Source organism: Rhea pennata, chromosome 15 (assembly GCF_028389875.1).
Source record: "Rhea pennata isolate bPtePen1 chromosome 15, bPtePen1.pri, whole genome shotgun sequence".
Taxonomy (NCBI): Eukaryota; Metazoa; Chordata; class Aves; order Rheiformes; family Rheidae; genus Rhea; species Rhea pennata.
Window position 1 is genome coordinate 1,504,097 of NC_084677.1, and position 23,592 is coordinate 1,527,688.

Here is a 23,592-nt window from a genome sequence, read left to right on the forward strand (position 1 = left end):
TCCCATCGGCGCCCCGCTGCAGTCGCGCTGCCTGGTGGCTTCCAGGTAATCCCAGCCACGTCTTGCTCCCGCAACAAAGCGCTCTGAAAACTCCCTCTCCTTCTTTTTCTTTCTTTTTTTTTTCCTTTTTTTTTTCCTTTTTTTTTTTTTAATTCCCCCGGCGGCAGCTCTGCTCCTGTGGCTGGCTGGCGGGCGGGCGGGCGGGCAAGCAGGCGGCCAGCGGCGGCTAGGAGGAGGGAGATAGGGAGGGGAGGACGTCGCCCAGGGAGGAGGTACAACTTTGGACGTCTCCATAGCCTTTTTCCTTTCAGGAAACACATCCTGTTAACGTTTGACTGCTGTGGCAGTGGCTCTGTTTGTTGCGGGCGGCTACGCCCTGAGGCTCACCAAAAACAGCCACAAAAACAGCCATTTCCTCTCAGCGGAGGAGGGGGGGGGACCCTTTTCCTCACAGCAGCCTCTGCTCTCCAGTCCCTGCCACTTGCGGCTCTGACGCTCAGAGAGGGACGCAGCAGAGCACATTCCTCAAGAGACTCCGAGCTCCTCTGGGATGAAACCCTCCGCGCGGAGCTGGGCCGGCCTTTGAGGATGACGGTCCTCAGCGCTGCCGGGATATTCTGAAGGCCGTGTCGAGGAAGGCTTTGGGCGCTGTGCCGTCGGAGCCCCCCGCTGCCGAGTGCGCCTCCCGCTCTCGCCCCAGCGCCGGCGGCTCCGGCTCTCCGACCTCAACCCCGGAGTCTTGCTGGATTCACCGCGTCTCTCAAGGAATGGACCTCCCCATCTTGCAGTTCGCCACAGGACTGACGTTGCTTATCAAAGTGCAAGAAGGTGGATAAGCCACGCTGCGAAGGGCAGAGAGACCCGCAAAAGCTTCTCTGCGTTCGTGTTTTATGGAATTCTCCTACCTACCTCGCAACACTCTCACCTGCTTGAGCAGAAACGCCTCCGGAGTCGCCTTCGAGAATGAACGGTGATGTCCTCTAGCCATTCATAACACCGTGTCGAAGCCGCCTCCGTGACAAGCCCAATTTCAATGTGCTGCAGCTGACTGAGACCTCGCGTCTTCTGCGAACAAGATACCGGCAGCAAGCTGACAGTCAGATATGACTGTCCAGAAACTGGTAGCCACAGCTGTGTTGGTAGCCCTGGTCTCGCTTATTCTCAACAACGCAGCTGCCTTTACTCCCAACTGGGTGTACCAGACGCTGGAGGATGGGCGCAAGCGGAGCGTGGGGCTCTGGAAGATGTGCTGGCTGGCAGAAAGGGGCCGAGGAGGCACAGGCAGCAGGCACGGGCAAGGGGAGGAGCGCGAGTGTGAAGGCCTGGGCTGGGGTTCGGAGTCAGCTGGCTTCCAGGAGTCTCGCAGCACTGTCAAACGTAAGTTCAACCTCTTGTCTTCTCCGCTTAACGCTGGATTGCGGCCGATAGAGCGTACACAGTCCCGAGAGGATTTGTAGCTGAGAAGAGCGCCGCTGAGGAGGGCCTTTGCCTCCTCCATAGCTCTCTGAATTCCAGGCTAAAAGTTTGATTCTGCCCATCTCTTTAGCTCCAGCCCCAAATAAATAAATGTGGGAAAGTAGGAATGATTACATTCACAAAACTAAATTCCTCCTCCCTCCCCATGCATTCCTGCATGCATTCCCACAGGCATGGTCTGGTTTGTATAGCACACAGAAAAAGATACTCTGAAAAAATACATCTGCAAATTCTAAGGTTAAAGCTCTGGGAAATCTGTTCTCTTTTTCCTCTTCCTTGGGTTCCTACCATAAGCTTAGCCCTTCCTTCTCAATACTGTGAACCCCTAACTCCAGTCGCTATAATATGAAGTATTATAAATACTATAAAAATTCAAAAAGAAGCAAAGCTACTATTCTTATACCATGCTAAGTTATTTCTCACTTTTGTTGGATGTGCCAGGAGGAGAAAAAACAGCAGCATTTTTGGCCAACACGGAGATGTGCCTTAAATGTATGCATATGATTCACACAATTAGTATTCTGCTTGGGGAACATGCAAATCCTTAGACATGGCCTATTTCTTATTCTGCAAATTCACAGATGCACGGGGTCTGAAGAATACATATAGCTTGAATTGAGCTGTAAGCTATTCAAAATTTTATTTTTTTATTGACTATATGAATAATACAAGGTGCACCTTATGGCATTCACAGCATTTAGGAGCGTGATCCTGCTCTGGTTAAGCAGCTGGAGCAGAACTGTGCTCAGAGTACCTGTGTTCAGCTCTGACAGAGCCGCTGACTTCAGCTAAGCTGCCAAGAGGTTTGCTCTGCTGAAAGCCTCTGTTTACTATAGCCGTCTCCTAGGAAGACTTCTAAGCCAGATGATAAGGGAGAGGGGCTTTGGGCAGCAATGCCTTGGGGTTTGTTCATTCAACCAAATCAGTGTTTTAACCAAATCCTTCAAGGAAATAATTTTAACAGAACATGTGGCTATAAAGTTGGTATCATGACAAAAACCAGGATTTTTCATGATTTTAAACTGTGCTCATCTGAGAATTGCTCTGGCACCTCTGAAAACTCAGGAAAGCAGTGTAAGTGATTTTAGATAGAGTTTCGTCAAGATTTGAAATGTGAAGATAAAGAGCAAAATGCTCTGTTCCTCCTCAAGGCCTCTTACACCCCTCTGGAGACCAAAATGAAGAAACAAAAGAGGAATTTCTTTCCAAAGAATGCTCCACTGTGGACCCATGCCACATCATTCGACCGGCCTCCAAAAAAAAAAAAAAAAAAAAAAAAAAAAAAGTGTGCAATAACTTTTTTTTTGCACGTGAGCTAACAGTAGTAGTATTAGAGTTCGGGGTAAACCACAAACAGAAAACTTCTAAAATGTTCTAAAGCCCTTAGGCCCGATTTTCATTTCTTTTTTAACTGAAAGAATTTTTGTTGACAAATAATAGTTATAAAAACGATAAGGACCACTGAAAAAGTTCCTCAACGTGTATCTGTAATTTTATCACCAGAGTCACCGCCCTAATTAGTATTTATAAGTCACTGAAAAACTTGCATACCATTCATGGTCTTAAAAGAACATGCACCACATTCAGCAGCTGGAATGACCTCCTGCATATTGAATTTGACTCTTGCAGTGTTTTAAACATGCAAACTCGTTGGTATTTCTTGCTATGCACAGTTCAGAAGATGGGTGGTGCTATAGGGACTTGCATTGACATATCAGTTTCATAGAATTGTATGGGCAGCAATTTCTTACGTCAAATAGAAGCAAAATGTAATGGAAAATGCTTAGATTTCAAAGCAATAATTACAGTATGACCAAGTCCCTGTAAGAATTATTCTAGCTTACAAACATGCTTAAAAAAACTAAGTTTAAAGAAGCATCTTGAAGCCCAATGGCTGAATTTGTATAGGCATAAAGCATCTGTTCACTGTTTTACTTGTGTATATAGTGTACAGTAAGAAAAAGGCAAAGTCTGAATCATTAGAAAGTATTTAAGCGAAAATGTTACCTCTGCAATTGCATCATGAAAAACTATTGAGGCAACAAATCTGTTGTGCACGCTTTTAAGACAGATATATTTCCGTGGATTTTACACTCAGGTAGTATGGGTCTCATTCTGCATTCAGATTTTTATCATTGTAAAGAATTTCTCTAATAAGAAATCATCTGTTATTTTAATAAGATGTAATACAATCCTCATCTATCAGCTATAGATGAATCACAAACATAAAAACATATATATATATACATGCACACACATATATGTATATAAATAATCACTTTCTGAAGAAATTAATTCCTCAAACATGTGAGTTACCATACAGTATTTTGCAAGCCTGAAAAAAATTGTATCGCCATTTGAAGAACAAGCAGAAAACATGTTCTTCGAACAGCAATGCAAAAAAGGTCACAGTACCACTCACAAAAATGTTTTTTTATTTATACACACACACACACTCATATATATATATATACAGAGAGAGAGAGAGAGAGAGAGAGATGTATGTGTATTTATCTAGGGGACAGGTTATTTATCTCACAGTTCAACAGAAACAAACTAAAACCTTTAAATAGTAGCTTTTACATATACTGATGATTTCTGCATAAGTAGTATGTAAATAATAACCAACTAAATTCACCACTACAAGCATGCTCACTCACTGGCAATGAATTTCTCACTGACTAAAACTTAAGGGCCTACTATTTCTCCTACAGAAATCATTGGCAAAGCTCCTGTTCAATGCACAAATTAAAACCACCATCATGCACACAACTCAAAAAAAAATGATTCACACAGAAAATTATGCAAGTAGTTCATTGTGTCAGGACTTGCATATCCTCAAACTAAACCACAGGAAATTCAAACAAACAATAATTGAAGTCTTGCTTATACGGGGAATAAAATCAAAAAAAAAAAAAAAAAAAAAAAAAAAAAAAAAAAAAAGATCTGTCAAAGGACATGCAACGAGTACATCCACCAAAAGCCTCTCTAGAGGTGTAAAATCAAATTCCATACCAGATAACTCTCTGATCAAATCCCCCACTAACAAGACAGCAATGTGAATTACTCCATCATAATATGAATAACTGGAGCACGAGGAAAGCTAAGGCGTTTTGCATTCAAATCCCAAAATGCAGACACTGCATCAAGGATGTTGAAGAGTCAGTAAAGGAATCCTAGTGTGAATACCAAAACACATAAAAGAAAAGGGGATATTACAGATGCTGCAGCAAAGAAATGCCATTGGTAAAAAAGATTAGAAATAGAAAAAATGAAGCCAAGGACAGGAACAAATCATATAAACCAGCAAAGTTGTACATCTAGTCTTAACTTAGAAAAATCAAGTTAAAGATTCCTGAATGAGGGTTGCTGTATGTACTGGATATTCACATTTCTGGGAGTGAAAATGTTTAAGTAAAAACACAGCCAAACATACAGGAAACAATAAGCAGTGAAACAAGCAATTAAGACAGTCTTATTAAATCATCAGATTATTAACCTGATAACCTCACCACTTCCAATCTAATCACACAATTCTTTCTGATACATGCTTTTTGCACAAACAACTTCCTCCCTCTAGCTATTTCAAATGCATTCTGATATAGCAACATACTCCTCACTCCAATGAAAGTGTCTTCATGAGTGAATGCAAGCCAAAGCAGCACTGTGGAGCAAAGCACACTTTCGCACCCCTGGAGGGGGATATCAAAAACATTGCATCACCTAAGTGCCTAAATACTACACAAATGCACTAAAAAAGAAAAAAAGAAACAGACAATTTTTCATCCCTCTGGTCAAATAGGAGCACCCTTTTTGATCTGATTGTGCCTAATGTGTAGCCCTTAGCAGTGCAAAAAGGGCAGCATGGAGCAATGCAGTGTTTTCCTCTAAGCAAAACAAACAGCAAAGCAAACTTTTACAGTCAAATGGGTTATTGCATGTAACTACTTGCTAGCCCCATCTGGATCACTGCCTGCTAAATTAGAACATTAGTTCAAATGATAGGAAAACTAAATATCTTAGTGTGAACTATTCCAGCAAGGAAGAACGCAAAGAAATGCGAGAGCCTAAGTATCCAGAGGAAAGTGCCTTTCCCTGTTCTTCAAGCTACTCCTCGCTGCTCCTGCAAGGAGGTGGTCTCAGGCCCTTCCATCTCTGTCTTTATTCACTTCTTCCTTCCCTTCTTGTCATTCAGTCCCACACCCACCCCTCTTTCAACCATCTGTTATGCCAAAAGCTTCTGTGAGCCACTTCAAATGATCTGGGTAACTGGAACAGGTTGCCCAGAGAGGTTGTGGAGTCTCCTTCCTTGGAGCTATTCACAAGCCATCTGGACACAGTCCTGTGCAATGTGCTCTAAGTGACCCTGCTTGAGCAGGGGCATTGGACTAGATGATCGCCAGAGGATCCTTCCAACCTCAACCATTCTGTGATTCAGTGCGATTCTGTGATTAACACAGCAAGAAGAGAGCCAGATTTGGAGGGGCGGGTTATTTTTTTGCTTGGTTATTTATGTTGGATTAAGAAGTTGTATTTGGAGTCCAACAAGTGCTGCTGCTAGTATAACGATGGGCAAAATCCCCTCCCTTTTAGTAGCAGTAAACTAACAGATCTGAAACCTTTATACCAAGAATCAGAGTCCAGTTATAAGGGTATCAGTCAGAGTATTTCTAACATACCGAAAACACTAAATTATACAAACTTAAAGGCCTTACCACGGCATATGTTTCTCTTGCTAGGAACTTGGATGGCAAGTCTCTGCTTCCAAATACTTTAAAAACAACCTAGTCAGTTAACTTAATTCTCACATAACCTGAAATGAGGGCAAAAAAACTTGCCAAAATTTGGAGATTCAATCTCAGAGCTGCTCTAAGATTTTGGATTACGCCACACAGTTTGGCTCTTATCTGCATCTCTTAACCCTCTCAAAAAAAAGCACATGTTGGTAAAAGCAGACACGCAGTCAGAACTTAGGTAAGAGAGCATGTCTCGAGTGCTCGGTGCTCAGCCCTGTGGCCATTTAATGAATGAGCAGAGGTGGAATACCGCACATTGCAGCATCGGGCAGAAACACACACCAGCTACGCTGATTACCAAAAACATATAGTTACAACAGCAGGAAAACACTGTCAGAACAAACCCGACCAGCTCAGAGTCACCACTGCCTGGTTCCTGGCCCAACACCAAGCTAGTAATACTGCCCTGCACTGTTGTGAACACATCAAGTCACTTGGAATTAGCCTAGATATTTTTAACCACACCATAAAATATAAATAAGCCCTCAAGCTCTGCAGTGCTAAAGGCTATCTCTAGGTGGACAGATGGAGCTGATTTATTTGTTAGTGAAGGTCACATTCTGTCCCTTTGGTCTGAAGGCCATTAAGAATAATGTGGGACCGCAGGAATAGGGCTGCAGAAGACCTTACGAAAAGCCCAGAGGTGGGAACCTTGTGTCAACTACAGACGCGTTGGGCAAGAGAGCTCAGTTGGACTGTACTGGTGATGAGGAAGCATGACCAGGGATAGGGAGGGACACAGCATCATGAGCGACTACGTGACTTCCATAAACTTTTGTCCACTCTGAAACACGGTGGTGAAGACAGGACACGGTCCTGGGCCACAATAAGGAGCTGACGGCTGTTTGTGGGGGCAGCAGTTCAGACAGTGCCAGCGTCCGCTAGGGATTTCTCTGAAATCTGGCAGGACGGAAGCCAGGCAGATTCAAACAGCTGCCCATGTTGCAGACGTGTAGCACTTGCTCAATATATACTAATCGAGAAAGAACTGTTGATGTCCCACTGCGTTCAGAGGAGCTTCTGATAGACACTGTGCAGGCTGTTGCACAGAGATACAATCAGCTCATACAGTAGGCAGCTCTGGGCTTGCGATGTCATTTCTAACTTCTGCCCTATAATCAATAGGTAAAGAAATGCAATCACTAATGGAATGACAGAGGCGAATACACTGTCCACACACCGCCACCAACAGACTGTCGTACTGATTCTTATACCATGCAAAACTACCGTAAAATGGAGACAACTAACATCACAACAGAAACTATGCATCAGCCTCAGCTTGTCTGTTAAAAATGATAACTATATGCTTAACATTCAGTTTGAAGAGTCCCCATCAATTAATCATAAAGACTTATGTTGGAACTAGTTGATACAGCTACCTCTTCATTCCAAAAATAACTACTGAAATTGTAAAATAATAATAATAAAATAAATCACAGTTGGTTTCTCTCCTCTCAGTCAGGTCTATATGCCTTTCAAATTAAATATCTGAACATGAAATTTCAAGCCCAGATGATCTCAATCACAATGTTCCAACAGACCTAAAGGGATAGAAGATTTCACTGAGCAGTTTGTCATATAATCACATTCACTTAACTGTGTTGCAACTGCTTGGTTTATTTTCCCTCCCTCCTCTTTAATCAAAAAAACAAAAAAAAAACAAAAAAAAAACAAAAAAACAGATGGAGGAGGGGGAGAGCAGACATTCTGAACAGATTTTTTTTTCTTTTTTTATTCACAAGATAATAAATTGCACACTTTAAAGAGTTACCCAAGAGATGAAACTAAATGCAATAAAAATAAATGACTGTTCTCATTTGTGAGAAACAAGAGAATGTGTAGAAGAGTTTCTGTATCTGAAAGTTATACGGCTGCTTATGTAGATTTTAAAAACAAACAAACAGATTTTTCTTTTAAGTTTCAATACGGCATGCAAACACTCATGTGCAAAGGGTACAAAAGTTCCATGCATTGTAGGACGGTTGATGAAGAAAATAAACTACACTCAGGTCTGACTTATAAGAAATTAATGTATATTCATACCTTACCATGGCCTCAGTGACAGAGTCGTCCAAAGGTACAGTTAGATAGTACCAGCGTTTATTTTTGTTCTTTTGAGGTTAAAAACATAAATACTGCAATTTTACATCAACAAAAAGAAATGAAACATCCAGGGGCTTCAGAGAGCGCTGGTGGGAGGCACCGCATGATGATGACTGCCAGGAACAACATTTACCAGAAAATTGTGCTTATTGAGCTTATCATCTCTTGACTCTGTTAGCTGTAAATGCTCTCTTATGCATATGTTGTAAAATGAGGAACAGTTGCATGATCACATACCATCTTCCCACAAGATCTCCATCTCATTTATTAAATGATCTCATAGGGTAACTACCGTTCAATATTTGGCCTCAGTGCACTTTATCTACAACATCAGAGAGGTCTGTAGAAATATAGTAATAATTTTTAAAATCCTTCATTGGCATTCCCATGGAGCTGCCAACACTGCTTTCAACAATGTCCAAAGCTACACACAGGGTACTACACTACTATTACCACTACACTGTCCAGGGAGTCCTGGGTGAAAATCCAGGCTGATGTGCTCGCAGATGGTCCATCTACAATACAACAGTAGGGCTGAGGATATGAAGTGTCTCTTTGCTTAGATTTGTCCTAACAGTTGCCAAATTGCTCTTTTTCCTACCTAGCAGCTGGGGAAATCAGGACATCTAGTCTTTGGGAACTAAAACAGAGGCTAAAACTGAAAAAATTGCCCGTTAATTTTAGATTTTAGGCTTGCAATCATGCTAAGAAACATTTCTGAGAATACTTCGCATTTTCTTAGTGCTCTTGATGTTCGAGGCACAGTTCCAATGGATTTCAGTGTCAAACACGGATGCTGTCTGACTGCTGGAGATGATGCTGGCATCCAAAGCCAGAGGAACACACAATAAGCTGCCATCTATGAAAAGTTTGGTTAAAGTGGATTTTTCAGAATTATAAAGGAAGGCTTCTACTAAAATAAGACAAAATTCAGTTTTTAATACCAAATCCGTAAGTAACACTGAGTGAGACACAATCCAAGCAGAGAGCCAGTCCACATGGCACTGCTCCAACTTGTGGGCAAAGCACTGTTTTATGCACTGAATGAATCAGAGCTCCCATGAAAAGAATAGTATAAGCCTATTTAACTAAAAATGTATTACCCTGGCTTTCCCTAATGTTTGAATGCTTGGTCTTGCACTTCTGAAGTTCCTAAAATGTGGATTTTTCACAACGACTGAAAAAGCAGAACTTCATTTACGTAGGGGCCACGCACTAACCCCAGCCTGAATCACAGGCAGGCTTCAAACCTTTAGGTTTAAGCATAGCCAGAACTGACTGTTACTTTCTACCTGGCTTAGTAACTGGGGCAGGAACAGGATTTCATCAGGCACTTGCAGCAGGGGCTCAGAGCTGGCAAAAACCGATCTCTGCTCTCAGTTCTTCAGTGTGTGGTACCACAGGGGCTTCCCAGAAGGCAGGATGAACATGTGCAAAGGCTGTAGCTGCAACTGTGGCATATCCACTGCTCCTGTGACAACAGCTTGTTCCCACGGCTGTGAGTTCACCGGGCACATGATCAGCACTGTTGGGCTTTGAGGATTTAGTTAACTGTGTTTCTGTTATGAAGCGTGGACCAAGACTTCTCTGACTCCTTACTGGAGTGAATTTTTACAAGCAAGAGAACAGCAAGAGAAGTATCCCTATCTCAAGGTAACACCCTAGCAAAATGTCAAGTTCCAGATGAAAACCATGTACTCCATTAGAGTGTCTTGATTATATCAGAGAAAATCTAATTACTGAACCTACTTAAATTTTTACAGAAGAAGAACCTAGTCTCAGCCTGCAGACACCCAGCCACCACAGATGTTTTCAGCTCAAGTCTAGCAAAGTCACAAGCAACTGAAAACAGGTTCTAACAAAACTAAGTGAAGCCACTGAACTGTAAGAAGCATTACCAACTTTATCTATAAACATTTAGAAAACTCTAACTCTTTCTGAAAGGCAGAGCACACAGCTTATTCCCTTTTCCAAAATCAAGTTATGTGAGAACACTTAGTATTTATAAGGAAGATTGGATACACCTCAATGCATATATTCAGAGATTCATTAAATAAGTAATAAACAAACACACACAAGAATCATAAAAAAGGACAGGACACCAACAGTAGAAACACTTTGTTTAAAATTCCTTTTATCTCAAATATAGCAGCCATTGAATTCCCTCCTATAACATCTGCCTTTTTATACTGGCAATTTAAAAAAGTTAGCAATTGAGTAATTTTTAAAAAGAAAGTCAATGATAAAAAGATATTCAGAATTCTAGTTGGTTGAAATCATTTTTAAATAGATATCAGAAAAGGAAGCATTTGGTCTTAAAACTGAAGTTAAACGCAACTGAAGTGCAACACTAAAGCAATCAATACCATCTTGACTACAGGAATTTTCTAAGAAAATTTTTTTCAGCTGAGAAAAAATGAACTCCTGCCCATTCAATTACAAAGTTTAAATAGTCTTTTCTAGATTTAGCATGTTTTATGTCTCACAGCAGGGACAGGATAATAATATGCTTGTAGTCAGTTCCTGCTTAATTGTGAAGCCACGATTAGATGTTCACATCCGCTACTGCTCTTACGCAGTGAGTTAATAGTTGGTCACTATTCTCCTTCCACAGCTGGTAACTAGGCTGAAGCTTGCACTAAATTTTTTGTTCAAAGTGAGCTACTTTTCAGGGAAAGTTTTAAGCAAATATTAAAATATCATGAGCTGTTTTCTTCATATACACTTCATGCTTTGGTCAATCAAAAGCTTGAACTCTAAATGATTTGTTTTCCCTAAATGCAACAGAGTAGGGGAAGAAAACCTCACATTTATGCAATTAGGGTAATCTGATTTTTTCAGAAAAATCATCCTTTCTTATTATTACAAAACACTGCAAATTACTCTCCAATATCACTAAACTACTTTTGCAAAGCACAAACAACCCTGGGGCTATCATGTAACATAACAAAGCAGAACTGCTGCTTGCAAATAACAAAATCAAATCAACATTTCCAATCCAGATGGATACATCTGGTCTAGGAAATGAGTAAGGCAACAAGGAATTTGAATTGGTCTCATCCCTGGAGTTTAGGTGTTGACCCTTGACTGATTACTGTTCTAAACGAAGCAGAAATCATTAGCCTGTGCCCCAAATTGCCCAGTTGTACAAAGACCCAGCTAGATTCCCTGTCCATGAATTAACTACTTCTCAAAGCAAACTAGGCTTGAGATGGTCTTCCAAAAGGATAAAGTGAAAGGAACCAGCTTTTTATATTTTTGTATTTTATATTGCTCAACAACAACTCTTGAAGGTGTTGGATCCACTCAGTGTCTATCCCTTCCCAGTACTCCACAGCCAAACTTCATCATAAGAGGCAAATGACAGGTACGACAAAAGCACAGGCGCTCTGGATTGCCCTTGCTCCTTTTCCACATTTTAGAAGGAATAAACCCCTCCTGCAGCATCCAATGTTGCTCTTACTGAGCTTTTAGTTCACTGCTTGGCTAGAACTCCAGGTTACTAGTAATCCACAACACCCCCTTCTAGCTATAGGGAATGTTTTTGATAGCTGGACATGTGACGTAAACAGTAACGAGCTCCAAGCAAAAAAAGGTGGGACGCCCAAAATACCTATGTCATCACGACAGTCTTAGACAATAGGTTCTAGAAGCTAATGGCTAATACAAATGCCACCGGTAATTGTGCAGACATTACAACCCTCATGAACCTCATGTTTTACAAACTGTGGCTAAACCATTCTGTAAAAAGTTGACAGAGTTTGTAATGGCCACAGAAGGCTACAGGGGAATCATAGCTATTGCAAATAAAGCAGAAATGTTTGAAACAGTCAGAACAGGTCCTTCTAAATTCGTGCTAATTATAAAGTGTAAAGATAACCCATCAGAACAGATTGAAGCTGGCTGAAGATATGCTTTGAACTGTATACTCCATTCCTTTTTGTGATCTGCATTGTCTACTTTTTCTGATTGTCCTCAACAAAAGGAAGCCGTAGCTGCTTTCCGCAACTACCACCTTTTGGGATGAGGGGTTTCATGTTGGCAGAAGCTCAACTTAGGGTTACACATGTACAAAACAGATTTACCCTGGGCTCAGCTGACAACGTGCAAGGTTACAACAGCTACGAATAAGAAAGCATCTGCAGAGTGGCACTTCCAGACTGAAGGCAACCTATGAGTTCCAATGGAGTTTAGTTTATAAGAGTTATACACTGCTAATGCTGATTTTTTCCCCCTCCAAGGAAGAGGAATTATTACAATTCTGGAGTAAAACCAAGAGAAGACAGATCATACATTAAAAATGTTAAAACAACAATATCCTAATACAAAATGTAAAGGGTATTCAATTCTTAATTCAGTCTGAAAAAGCTGAAGGTACTGTGGTTCTTAACTAACTCTTTAAGATACAGTATTTTATTAACATTTAAATAAATTAGTGCTTCCTTAGAATACTGGGAGCTAAAGATGACCTACAGAGAGGACAAAAAAAGGGAATTCATGCATTTTTTATGGCTTACTAAAGTAGACCTGATTGAATTGATTACCAAGTCTGCTCTTGCTTGTTTATATCAAGTTTTGTTTTTTGTGCTTTCTAACAGTCTCCTTGGAAGATCAGGAATTTATTTTAGTCCTTAGCTAAAGGAATAGGATACCATGTATCTCATAAAGAGGAAAAATACCCTACCACTTGCCAAGCATATGAGTTTAATATTAATCAAACAATAAAACAGGCCAAAATTTAAGCATTCTTATTCTAAACCCTCTTCCTTCTCAGCTGCCCTCTGCTTTCTTAGATGTCAGTTCTTCAGTAATTCATGGACTGCTGCAGGAAAATGCATTTCTCTCTAACAAAAACAAACTAGCACAACAAAATACACTCAATCTGACTGCAGAGTAGCATGGAGCAGGAATACCAGATACCTCCGAGAGACACTGTAGAAAGGAAAAATACATTGGGAGATCAGGGTACACTGAAATCCTGGATTTCTGCTGCCAAAAAAAAGACCTTCAAAAAGGCCCTAGGTAAAGCAATCTAGCTGACAATTAATCTTCTGATAATAATTTTCCTGGAAAGAAAGTAAATAAAAATAATCAAAGTCTGGTAGACCTACCAAACTCATTCATAACCAGTTAAGTCACTTCGGAATATTCATGTTTGGAGGCTTTCTTCTTCTAATAGCTGCCAACTCGCAAACCAAGTTGCCCCCACTTCAGGGCAGCAACAGCACATTAACAAGAGATGTTGCACTGGCACAAGGTTATTTAGAACACCCACCTTTAGCTAAAAAGGAAGGAAAGGAATGAAAACAGGACATCCATCAGGTTAACAGGAAAAGTAGGAAAAAAAAATCTGACTACAAGTATCAAATTTTGCAAAGAATATAATCCATTCAGTAGTCAGCTGGGAGACATTTTAATTTGGTTTCTCCACATATTTTATCTGTAATTGTTTCTATATTCTTTATATTTAATGCATATGAACTAATATATATAGAAAATATATCTGCTTGCTTATACATATGTAAATGGTGGCAGAATACCTTGTGCAAAACTGCCAAGCACTGATACTTTGCTGTGTAACTGTCTCCCTAGTCACACAGATGGAAATACAAGTCTCTGCATGTGTCTGAAAGATTAATATTAAAAGGAGTAAAAGTTACAAGCCCTCTATATAAAGCTCTGTTCTTAGACTCTTTTAAATCAGGATGACACTAGCACTATTTTATCGGCTGTTTTCAAAGACAGTATGGTTGGAGTCGGTGAAAGACAAATCTGTAACGCTGAATTTGTTTTGTGGAATGATTTGTAGGGCCTTGAAACCTCAGTTGGGAACAGGGTCCCATGCTGAGTGGTGTCACACAAACGCAAAACAAACAGGTGGTCCCTGCCCCGAAGTATTCTGCTTACTACTTACAGGTTGAATCTTCATAGGGTAAAAGCCTATCACTTCTGGCAGGCTATCCTTAAAAATTAGCTATTTGTTTTATACAAGACCATTTGTGATGCTTATAGGATGTATAACTAAAGGAAAGAGTTGATACTAAAGACAATCTGACCTTAATTAGTTACAGGGAATGCAATTATAGTAAGGGAGTACTCTGAGCAGGAATAATATTTGAGAAATGTTGTCTACAGGCTGAGAACTTTTACATACCTGCTCAGCCATTTCCCCTCCCCTCAGAGTTTATGTCGTTGTAACGTTATGCTTCCTTCTTATGTTTCCCCAGTGCAGTTCGACATGATGCGCGCCTGTAACCTCATTGCCACTGTTGCTCTGACTGCTGGTCAGCTCATCTTCGTCCTGGGCCTGATGGAACTACCCATCATTTCTCAGGACACCCAATGGTGGGAGGAGGCCATAGCTGCCGTGTTCCAGCTTGCTAGTAAGTACACTTCTTTTTACGGATGGAAAAAATACCTAGTTCCTATCAAATCCAAGTGGAGTGTCCTACCTTATAAATCTTTTAAGTGACAAAGTGTGGCAAAAAGCCTAAAACTAAAAGTAAGTTTATTGCTTCTTAAAAGTTCTCCTCACGAGATTCTGCAGCATCTTGGTGCACATGAATAGGATATATCAAAATGAGTCTTCTGCCAACCAAGACACACCAGCCATTATTATTTCCTCTGAAACCAGGAAGGCACACATGAAAGAAGCTGGATGAAATGTTAACCCACAACTTAGCAGGCCAAAATATACCAATGGAAGCATGTGAAAGCGTAGTAGAAGGGCAGAACAAATAAGTCTTACTGAAATTAGAGTATATGCTTTTAGCTCATTAAATTTTACTTTGTGGAAATCATCTGGATTTTGATACATGAATATGTTTGCAACCTACCAAATAAAACTACAGTAGACAACTTGGAAACACTGACAGCTGTAATTCTCACGGACAAAGACCATATACAGAATTGAGCGAAAACCATGAAGAAATGGTTTTATCTCAAATTCCATAGCAAGAGCACTGAAACCAAACTAAACATTTTGCGTGAATGCCTTTCTCTAAGTCACAAAGTACTTCTCACACCCAGAGTCCAATCCTATAAAATATTCATGTGTGAAACTGTCATTCATGGAGTATCATATTCAGACTGCCTACAAGATCAGCTTCAAAGTATATAATTATTGCTAATATAACCAACAGATTATACTAAAATAACATTTTTTAAGTAATTTCAATTTTTAAAAGTCAGAATGTTTAGAATGGCATAGATCCACTGAATGCCCAGATTTACACTGCTGCAAGATCAGAAATCTAGCCCGGCTCATTTACACATGGTTCCCACGGCAGCAATCACCCAGCAAGGATAATGAAACTGAAACGCAGCCAAGAAGAGGAGATTGCAGAACCAAAGGTTCTCCAACTCTTGAAGCATCTAAGCCAGCTTCCAGCTGCCGCAAGGCCCCATCAGCACAGCATTACCAGGAGCCGCATGAACAGCCTCACTACAACAAAAATCTCCCTGCAGCCTTTTCACACGCAGCACGATGTTTTGCAACCCTGGATCCCTTTTGTGTAGTTCTCCCTGCTCTTTGCTTGCTTTACTCTCCCTCCCTACCATGCTCTCCACAGCTCAGCAAGCTTGTTTTTCATAAAGAGGAAATGCATTCTGGCCCTGTTTAGATTTGTTGTTTCATTGACAAACAGCATAGTGGACAGCCGTGTGCCTTTCTTCTATCAAGGCTGCTAATTTTAGGCTAGACTTTTTTTTTTTTTTCCTTTTTTTTTTTTTTTTTTTTTTTTCCTGTGCTGGAGTCTGTTTTAAACACAGTCAGAGAGAGACTGAAGGGCGCCAGGATATCCCGGCACAGGAGAAGGAAATGCCTGCTATTACCTGTTATGCAAGCTGAACCTTGAAATCCCCAGTGCTGGGAGGGGAGAGGGGAGGAAAGCCAGAGTCAGAATGATTAACAAAACACTAATGAGAATGGTTGAAGCAGTTGTCAAATCAAGGAGTTCATCTGTCTGTCTGTATTCAAGATGTGTGAGGAGATGGATCTGGTGGCTCGTGACGGCTATAGAGAGAGACCTCTGCCATCTGCAGAAGTGATGCAACGACTTTGGTGGCTATCCTTGCTCCCCTTCCCCATTCTCCTTTACAACTATGCTACTCTCTCCTTCACTATCATCCAATTTTCAGTCTCACAGTGAGCAACATAAGATACCTTTTCCAGCTCATTAGCTTATTAAAAGTTTTATGTTTAAACAAATTCCTTCTGGATATCCAGAACTACCAGCTGAAGTCTTTTGGAATGCATACTTCTGAATAAAGAAGGCATAAATTCTGCTCTTATTCCACTATAAAATGACATCAGTTTTCCAAGATGTGGACAGTGGTGTGTGAACCGCTGTCTCCCTCAGTAATCGACCTGCACTCACAGTGCGGGCAGTTCAGAGTACAGGCTGCACTGACAGAAGAGGTTGTTTCCTCTTTCATGAAACCCAGCATAGGCCTTGTAAAGCTGAGCAACTCAAACTGGCCACAAAAACTGGGCCCATCTGCCAAATCTCCTGGATTGAACTCAGGCAAGAAATATTTTACACATTACGACTCGCATGTTATTTCTGTCTTTGATATCAGACAAAACACACATTCAAACCGTGAGCGAGTCCAGCGGTTCTGTTGCTCTGAGGCAGGATTGCTGCTACATCCAGGACAGTGGGATTTCTTTGAGGAAGGGGAGGAAAGGGAGCTCCCCTTACCCTGTAAGGGTAAGTACTTTGCCTTTGAGCTTCCACTCCAAGCGGATAACCTCTCAAGCATTTTCAAAGTAAAATAGCAATACAGGGCAAAAGTATCAGAAGAAGAAAAGTGGATAAAAAGCTTGTATTTTAAAAGCTCCTTGACCATGCAACACAGTCCAGGTTAAATTACTGTAAAGATCTTCCCTACTTCCTTTCTATTAGGGCAGTCTTTTGTGACTGCTTCCCAGGAATCAGCATTTTAGGTGATCACACTCAGCACTGAGGCTGCTTCAATCAAAGCAGAGCTCTGATTAGACTTTCCTAAAGCCACCTCTTGTGGAACTGTAAGGTAGCTACCCATTAAGTTTCTGTAAAGACCCTCTGCTTTCACAGAGCTGAAAGTCAGTGAATTTTGGTCTTGTTAAAAGTTTTTTTCCCTACATATTCAGTACCCTGGATAAGAGAGGGTATTTAAGGGTTGAAGCCAATGTGTTTTAATCTAGACAGATCATCTTGGTGAGAATATTCATTACACTTTCAAATAAGCTATACCTAATCATAGGTACTCAGAAACAGTGTTGTCTGTTTCAAAATCCAAATGTTCTGGGAAATTGTTCTGCAATTTCTCATCCTGTAGGAAATTTCAGGAAAGAAAGATCTTGGATCATGTCCTCTCTCACTCCAGCACAGGTTTGATCTCTAACTTTCATCCTGACATATGTCAAAAAATGCTGAAAAGCTGCTGATAAGCACAGGTCACTGACAGAATGAAATCTGTAATTAGAGGAAGGCTGAGGATAAGCCTCAGTATTGCAATATCAACCAGTAATTTACTGATGTTTTATCATCAGAGATGTGTGGGTCTCATTATTGTCTCCTGAGGCATGACCAAAAGTCCTTAAAAAAAAAAGACAAAAAAAGAAAAAGACAAAACTAAGCATAGTGTATTCTAAATTCTGTCACAGTTTCAATAGACCATCTCTGATCTTGCCAGAGCTTTTGATGACTCCAGGCACCACTGGTTTTTCTTTTCACTTCTGCCACCTGCACAAGCATTTGACAGTCATTCAAAAAGGATGGAGCCCTAACAGAAAATAAAGCCCCAGGAAACAGAGAGGAAGGAAAGAAGAGAGGAAACAGTGTTACTCCAGGGATTGCAATGGGATTCATACGGCTCCAAAGCTCTACAACCTCACACCTCCCAGTTCACAGGAAAGCAAGCTGTTTGCTTTGGAAAAGGAACGTGGTGAAAATGGAACCGGTGTTGTATGTGGAATTTTGTGTCAATGCTCCAAAAATTCTCTCAGGGGATTTTGTTTTTTCAGTTTTTTTCCAAGGAACAGGTTTCAGACTCAGGACACTGAATATAGGATGAATAACAGAGCTGATAGAAGGGCAACCTGTAAAGGGAAGTCCATACTAACAGAACAGGGTGTAGAGAGGCTTTCAGAGAAGATTAAACTACTACAAGCACTAACTTGCTAGACTAGATCAGACCAAAGGGATTCTAGCCAAGTCTCCTACCTTGCACAGTGGGAAATAACAGAGATTTCAGAGGGAAATGTTAGAAACATAATGGGGAAGATGCGACTTAAACTATTCCTCACATTAGGTTTCATCCTAGTTTCAGAAAGTCAAAGACTGGTATAAACCTGAACAATAACAGTTAATATCCTTTCCAAATAGTTTTCAGCATTAAATTACTTTAATACCTAATATCCTGAATATTAGAAGGAAGTTTTGTGTCCCTGCTGAGCTTGTCATTTGCAGCCAAATAAACTGCAGTTTTAGTTCTCTTTCAAATTTCAAGCCTTGCATTCCAACTTTTGCTGTCATTTTTTTTGCTGATAGTGTATTTCACTCCAGATCCCTAATGCATCACAAGAAACCAGAGTCCACATATACTCTGCACTATAAAATCTAAAAGAAACAACCATTAGACCACTTATCTTCTCTCTTCTTTCCAAGCACTACAACTTTAGATCTGTTGGTATCTAGAAAATCTTAATACAGAACAGAATAGCAAAGCAGTCACTGGAGAAAAAAGCTCAAGACAGTCATGATAGAAACACGATCCTGTTTTCTGTATTACTTCCTTCCACCTTTTTCCTCCATGACACCCAAGACACATTTGTTCTAAGACATGCTCTAACTGAGCTGTAAACCTATGCTTCCTGAAAAGGAAGCGAATAAATGGAACACTGCAAATAATCTAAAAATCATAAAGGAAAGACAGAACTTGACTGGCTGATTCGTGGTAAAGTTTTTTCTTGTTTTGCACCTTTTACTTCACCTCAGTGCCAAACTTGTATGTTCTTTATCTGGATTATAAACCTCACAAGAAAGTGACCATCAACGAGGTCTGCAAAATGAACTGCAGTTACAAAGATCTGAAACTACATAAGCTCATTCTGCTCATGTGGACTGAAATGGCTGACATGAGCAGCTGAAGCAGCAAATTGGAAAGGGTGGGAGCTCTTGAGAAATGTACTGAGCTCTTCAGCTGGTATAGCCGCAGCAGGAAGAAGATTTGGCAATATTCTTTGTGTCTGAATACAGGTACGAGTCGCTGGCAATTTGTTATAGCACCTCAATGTCTAGGTCACATACTCCGATTAGAATTATGGTATGTTACAAATATCATACCAGCTAAATATATTCCCTATACTTGCATAACCAAGTGATGTTTGATGACAGACAATGCTAGAAATAACGCAGTAACACAGAGGAAAGCATGCCAAATGACAAGAAATTCTTAAATTCAAATAGTTGTCTCACTGTTTATGAAGATGGGTATCATGTATACTTAGAGATGTCTCCTAAAGAGAAGTCTCAAACCAGAGATCAAAAGCTATATAACTATTATTCTTTGATGCATCAGATGAAGAAGACAGAGCACTTGGAAAATTAGTGAAAACAGCTCATGCTTCTAGCCAAAAACAACCACTCCTAGGAGGATCACTTGCCAATGCCTGCTGCTCTCCACACAGGCCAACTTGTCTTTGCTCAGGCCGACCGGTGTTCTTAACCTGTATCTGATTCAAATTCAACTCGGGTCAAAAGGAGAGATTTCACTGGCTCCAGCTACCTCTGAATCAGGTCAGAAATGCCAAGTGCTGTCCTCGGTTAACTTTCAGTGTGAAAGTCTGCACATCCATCCTTATTTAAACAGCAATTATGTCTAATTCCTAGGCAATGCTATTCAGCTCTCTGCTCAAGGACTGGCAGCATTTCTAAGGAAATCTCCAAAAGCAAGTTCACTGCCAGTAAACCTAAACTTACTCAACAATGCTCTGTACTTCCCATTGAAGAGTTTCACCAACATAAAGTAGAAATCACTGCCTTATGCTGACTGTATCTCCCAATCTTATCAGGTTAAAGACAAATAGGGATTGATAAATGTCAAATAACATAATGCAGTAGTAAATCCACTGTAATTCAGTGATGAGAAGTGAAGGACAAGAGGGCCTTGTTATCCGTAAGAAGCTTTGTTACTACTAACTTGTTTAATACTAGATGTCATGTTCTACTCCAGATCCTCAGAAGGAAACTTTTATTATTCTTGGCAATATCCAATTGAAAATTCAAAGGTTACTCAAGACTATCTGGCATTATAAACAAAAAAAACCCCATATTTCTATTGCTTTCAGTCTGCTGCCACAAAGAGGAGCACAGAACCTACGATTTGCACTGTCAGCTGTCGTTTGTGCCAAGCAGATACAGAAAAAAGTGTTCATTTATTAATCATTAATATAAGCCCTACAGCAGTAACACTTTGGGAATCTGTGATAAATAGAAATCAAATATTCAATAAAGAAAACTGAGCTCCTACAAGCGGCTCATCCAGGTTTGTGACTCACAGCAGCTAAATCATTCCCTGCAAAAGTTTAAAAGGTATGTAGAGAGGGGGGTGAAAAAAATTGCAGTTCTGCTGTACAAGGGGAGCCTCTGAACTCAGAAAAACAGACTGTTCCATCTTCTACTTCTTGCTAGTAGCAAAAATCACCTTAAAAGGGGGACCGTGCAGAGGAAAATTATACCCCTTTTTTGCACTGAACTACTGCATTGGCTTTTTCATCCAAAGAAACAGCCCACTATGAGCACTGCACTGTGCTGCACAGCAGATAGCTGGGGGATAGGACCATACTTTCTGCAGCAAGTTCACCCTGTTCCTGATACAGGCTTGCTGTCAATTCAAAAAAAAACCCATAACGCAGAGTTCAACTGCGTTATCACTGTACTAATAAAAGGAGGGATGCAAATCAAGGTGGGGGGACGGAGGGGGGGACCTGAAAAAGCTATGTCATAGAAACTAAAAGCAACTAGGAGAGTTCTTTTAAAGTGCTAAAACTTTGAAATTGGCTGATAGCCAGCTACCATCAAACAGGAAATTCAGTATTCAGATCTGAAATGTAAGTTCAAAAAGTAACATTCTCCCAACCCACCCCCACTGACACAATCCACACTCCCAACCAAAAGTCTTCCTAGTGAATTCGTTATCTGTTTCCTTCCCCAACGGAAAAGGCCCCCCCAACCAGGCTTGTTTTGCTAAGGTTGGGAAACAACTAGAGATAAACAACAGCTCTATGGGAAAATAAAGTACTTCTAAGTAATCTCATCAGGATTTTTAGCAAAGATCTGGCCTCTGTGCAGACTTTGCACAATGCACAATAAAATGACCAGAATTTGACTGACATTCCTTTCTGTCTGAGCGTTACTATCCACTAAAAAAATTAATTTAGGGCAACATAGCTAAGTATCCAGAACTCTATCATCTTTGCAAAATAGTAATGAAACTAAGCCTGAGCAAAATATTTAATATCTTCATAATGAAATTTAGAGTATTAAAGAACTACTTTCCATCTTTAGCCCTCCTAAAATAAACAACAAGGAGTAAAAATGATGCTATTCTAACAGATATTTTAACTGCTTTCCTGTAGGAAATGCCCTTTGAGACCTAAATCTCTCACTTTATCCTCTTCACCACTCCTTTTTTAATATAGAGACATTTTATAAAATAAAAAGTTAATAATAAGGGGAAAAGTGTACTTAATCTTATTCTGCATTTGATTGCTGAAAATGTAAATGAGATTAAAAAGGCATTGCAAAGTAAGAGATAAAAATGAACGATGGCAAGTAGAGCATATGTCTGGTTATTTTTATTAGACATTACCTATGGGAAATAGTCTGTGAAAGCAGTTATCTCCTTTCAGGTATTTTAATGGAATACTGAGATTTAGTTCAGACATTCTGGTTTTCTAATCATTCTGAATACAGAGCTGAACACTGCATTAGTATATTTACAAAAAACAACCGAGTTATACCCAGGTTATGCAGCCATCTGTAGGAGCAGAATCCCAGCACCACTTTCCCTACAGTAGATTCACACAAAAGTGAGGCACTAACTGAATAGTCAGCAATACTCAACAGCAACAGATTAAAATGTTGTCACAGATTGCCAAATACTATTTACTGTCACAGCAAAGGCAGCAAACAAAGCAAGAGATACCAATCCCGTGACAATACTTTGTTTACATGTTAGTAAAAATAAAGCATTAGTCAAACTTCAGCTTTATTCTCATTCATTACAGAAATTAGATATTATTACATCAATGCACTAGGATTTGCTTACCAGATGGTACTCATGTAACTAGTCAGCCCTAACGTTTCATCCACCAAACTGGCAAAACAGACCACTCCTCAGACAGTCACATAACAGAGTCCCAACTGAATAAAAAAAATCTACATTCCCCGAGACAGAAGAACCACTGAATGAGAAGAAACAGGTTAGCACAAATAAATGAATTGAGGACGTTTGCCCGGTCATTCAGAGAACAGACTTGCCAACTGTTTCAACTGAAGTCTTTGCTGGTATACAAGACTGCCCTAAGAGCAAGCAAAATATATGTAGCATATACATTTCTCTCCAAGCAACTTTGGGGGTCTTTACATAAGGTTATCTTTAGAAAAGCAGCATTCATCAAAATAAAGGTATCATCCTTTATGAACTCAATCGTTTTGGATTGATACAATTTCTTCACCCTTTGCTCCCAAGTTCCTAAATTTATAAATCTAGTATCAAGCCATGCTAACACGAAATAAGGATGCTGTAAAATAACACTCACAGCAACATTGTGGTGCCAGAGCTCTCCCTAGTCACTTTTACCAGCAAAACTGTAAAATCACTCAACTGTGAAAACTCTCTAAAGTACTACGCTTTTGCTCTCCCATGGCTGTAGTATCTTTGTCTTCTTAAATGACAGTTCCTGTCCAGCCTGTGGCAAAATATTCTAAACAGATTCTGTGTTTTTCTCTCAAGAGCTCCAGTGATTCACTTCTGCTATCTGCCAACTCAGGGAGCTCTGCAAGCAACCACCTCCCAGCTCCCACCCGCTCAGACACTGGCACAAAACTGCAACAGCAGAGAAAGCCTGCGGCATGATAAGCTGCTGCTGTGAGCTAGGGTTCAGGCAAAAGGGCCTGCGAAGGGGAATAGTCATGCTAGCATAACCAGATTTATTTTGGGCACTGTA

General features: G+C 40.3%; 2 protein-coding genes across 2 annotated transcripts in view; one reads left to right on the top strand and one right to left on the bottom strand.

Moving 5' to 3' along the window:
• The window catches only part of IFT140 (intraflagellar transport 140), an 82,507-nt gene that overhangs the window by 17,828 nt on the left and 41,087 nt on the right, over positions 1-23,592 (bottom strand). The gene's annotated exons all lie outside the window — the stretch shown is intronic.
• TMEM204 (transmembrane protein 204) overlaps positions 307-23,592 on the top strand; it is a 29,958-nt gene continuing 6,672 nt past the window's right edge. Inside the window, exons 1-2 of the mRNA XM_062588772.1 lie at positions 307-1,377; positions 14,603-14,758. Of these exons, the coding sequence (XP_062444756.1) occupies positions 1,104-1,377; positions 14,603-14,758 (430 nt within the window). The 5' untranslated portion in view covers positions 307-1,103. The remainder of the gene's footprint in view (positions 1,378-14,602; positions 14,759-23,592) is intronic.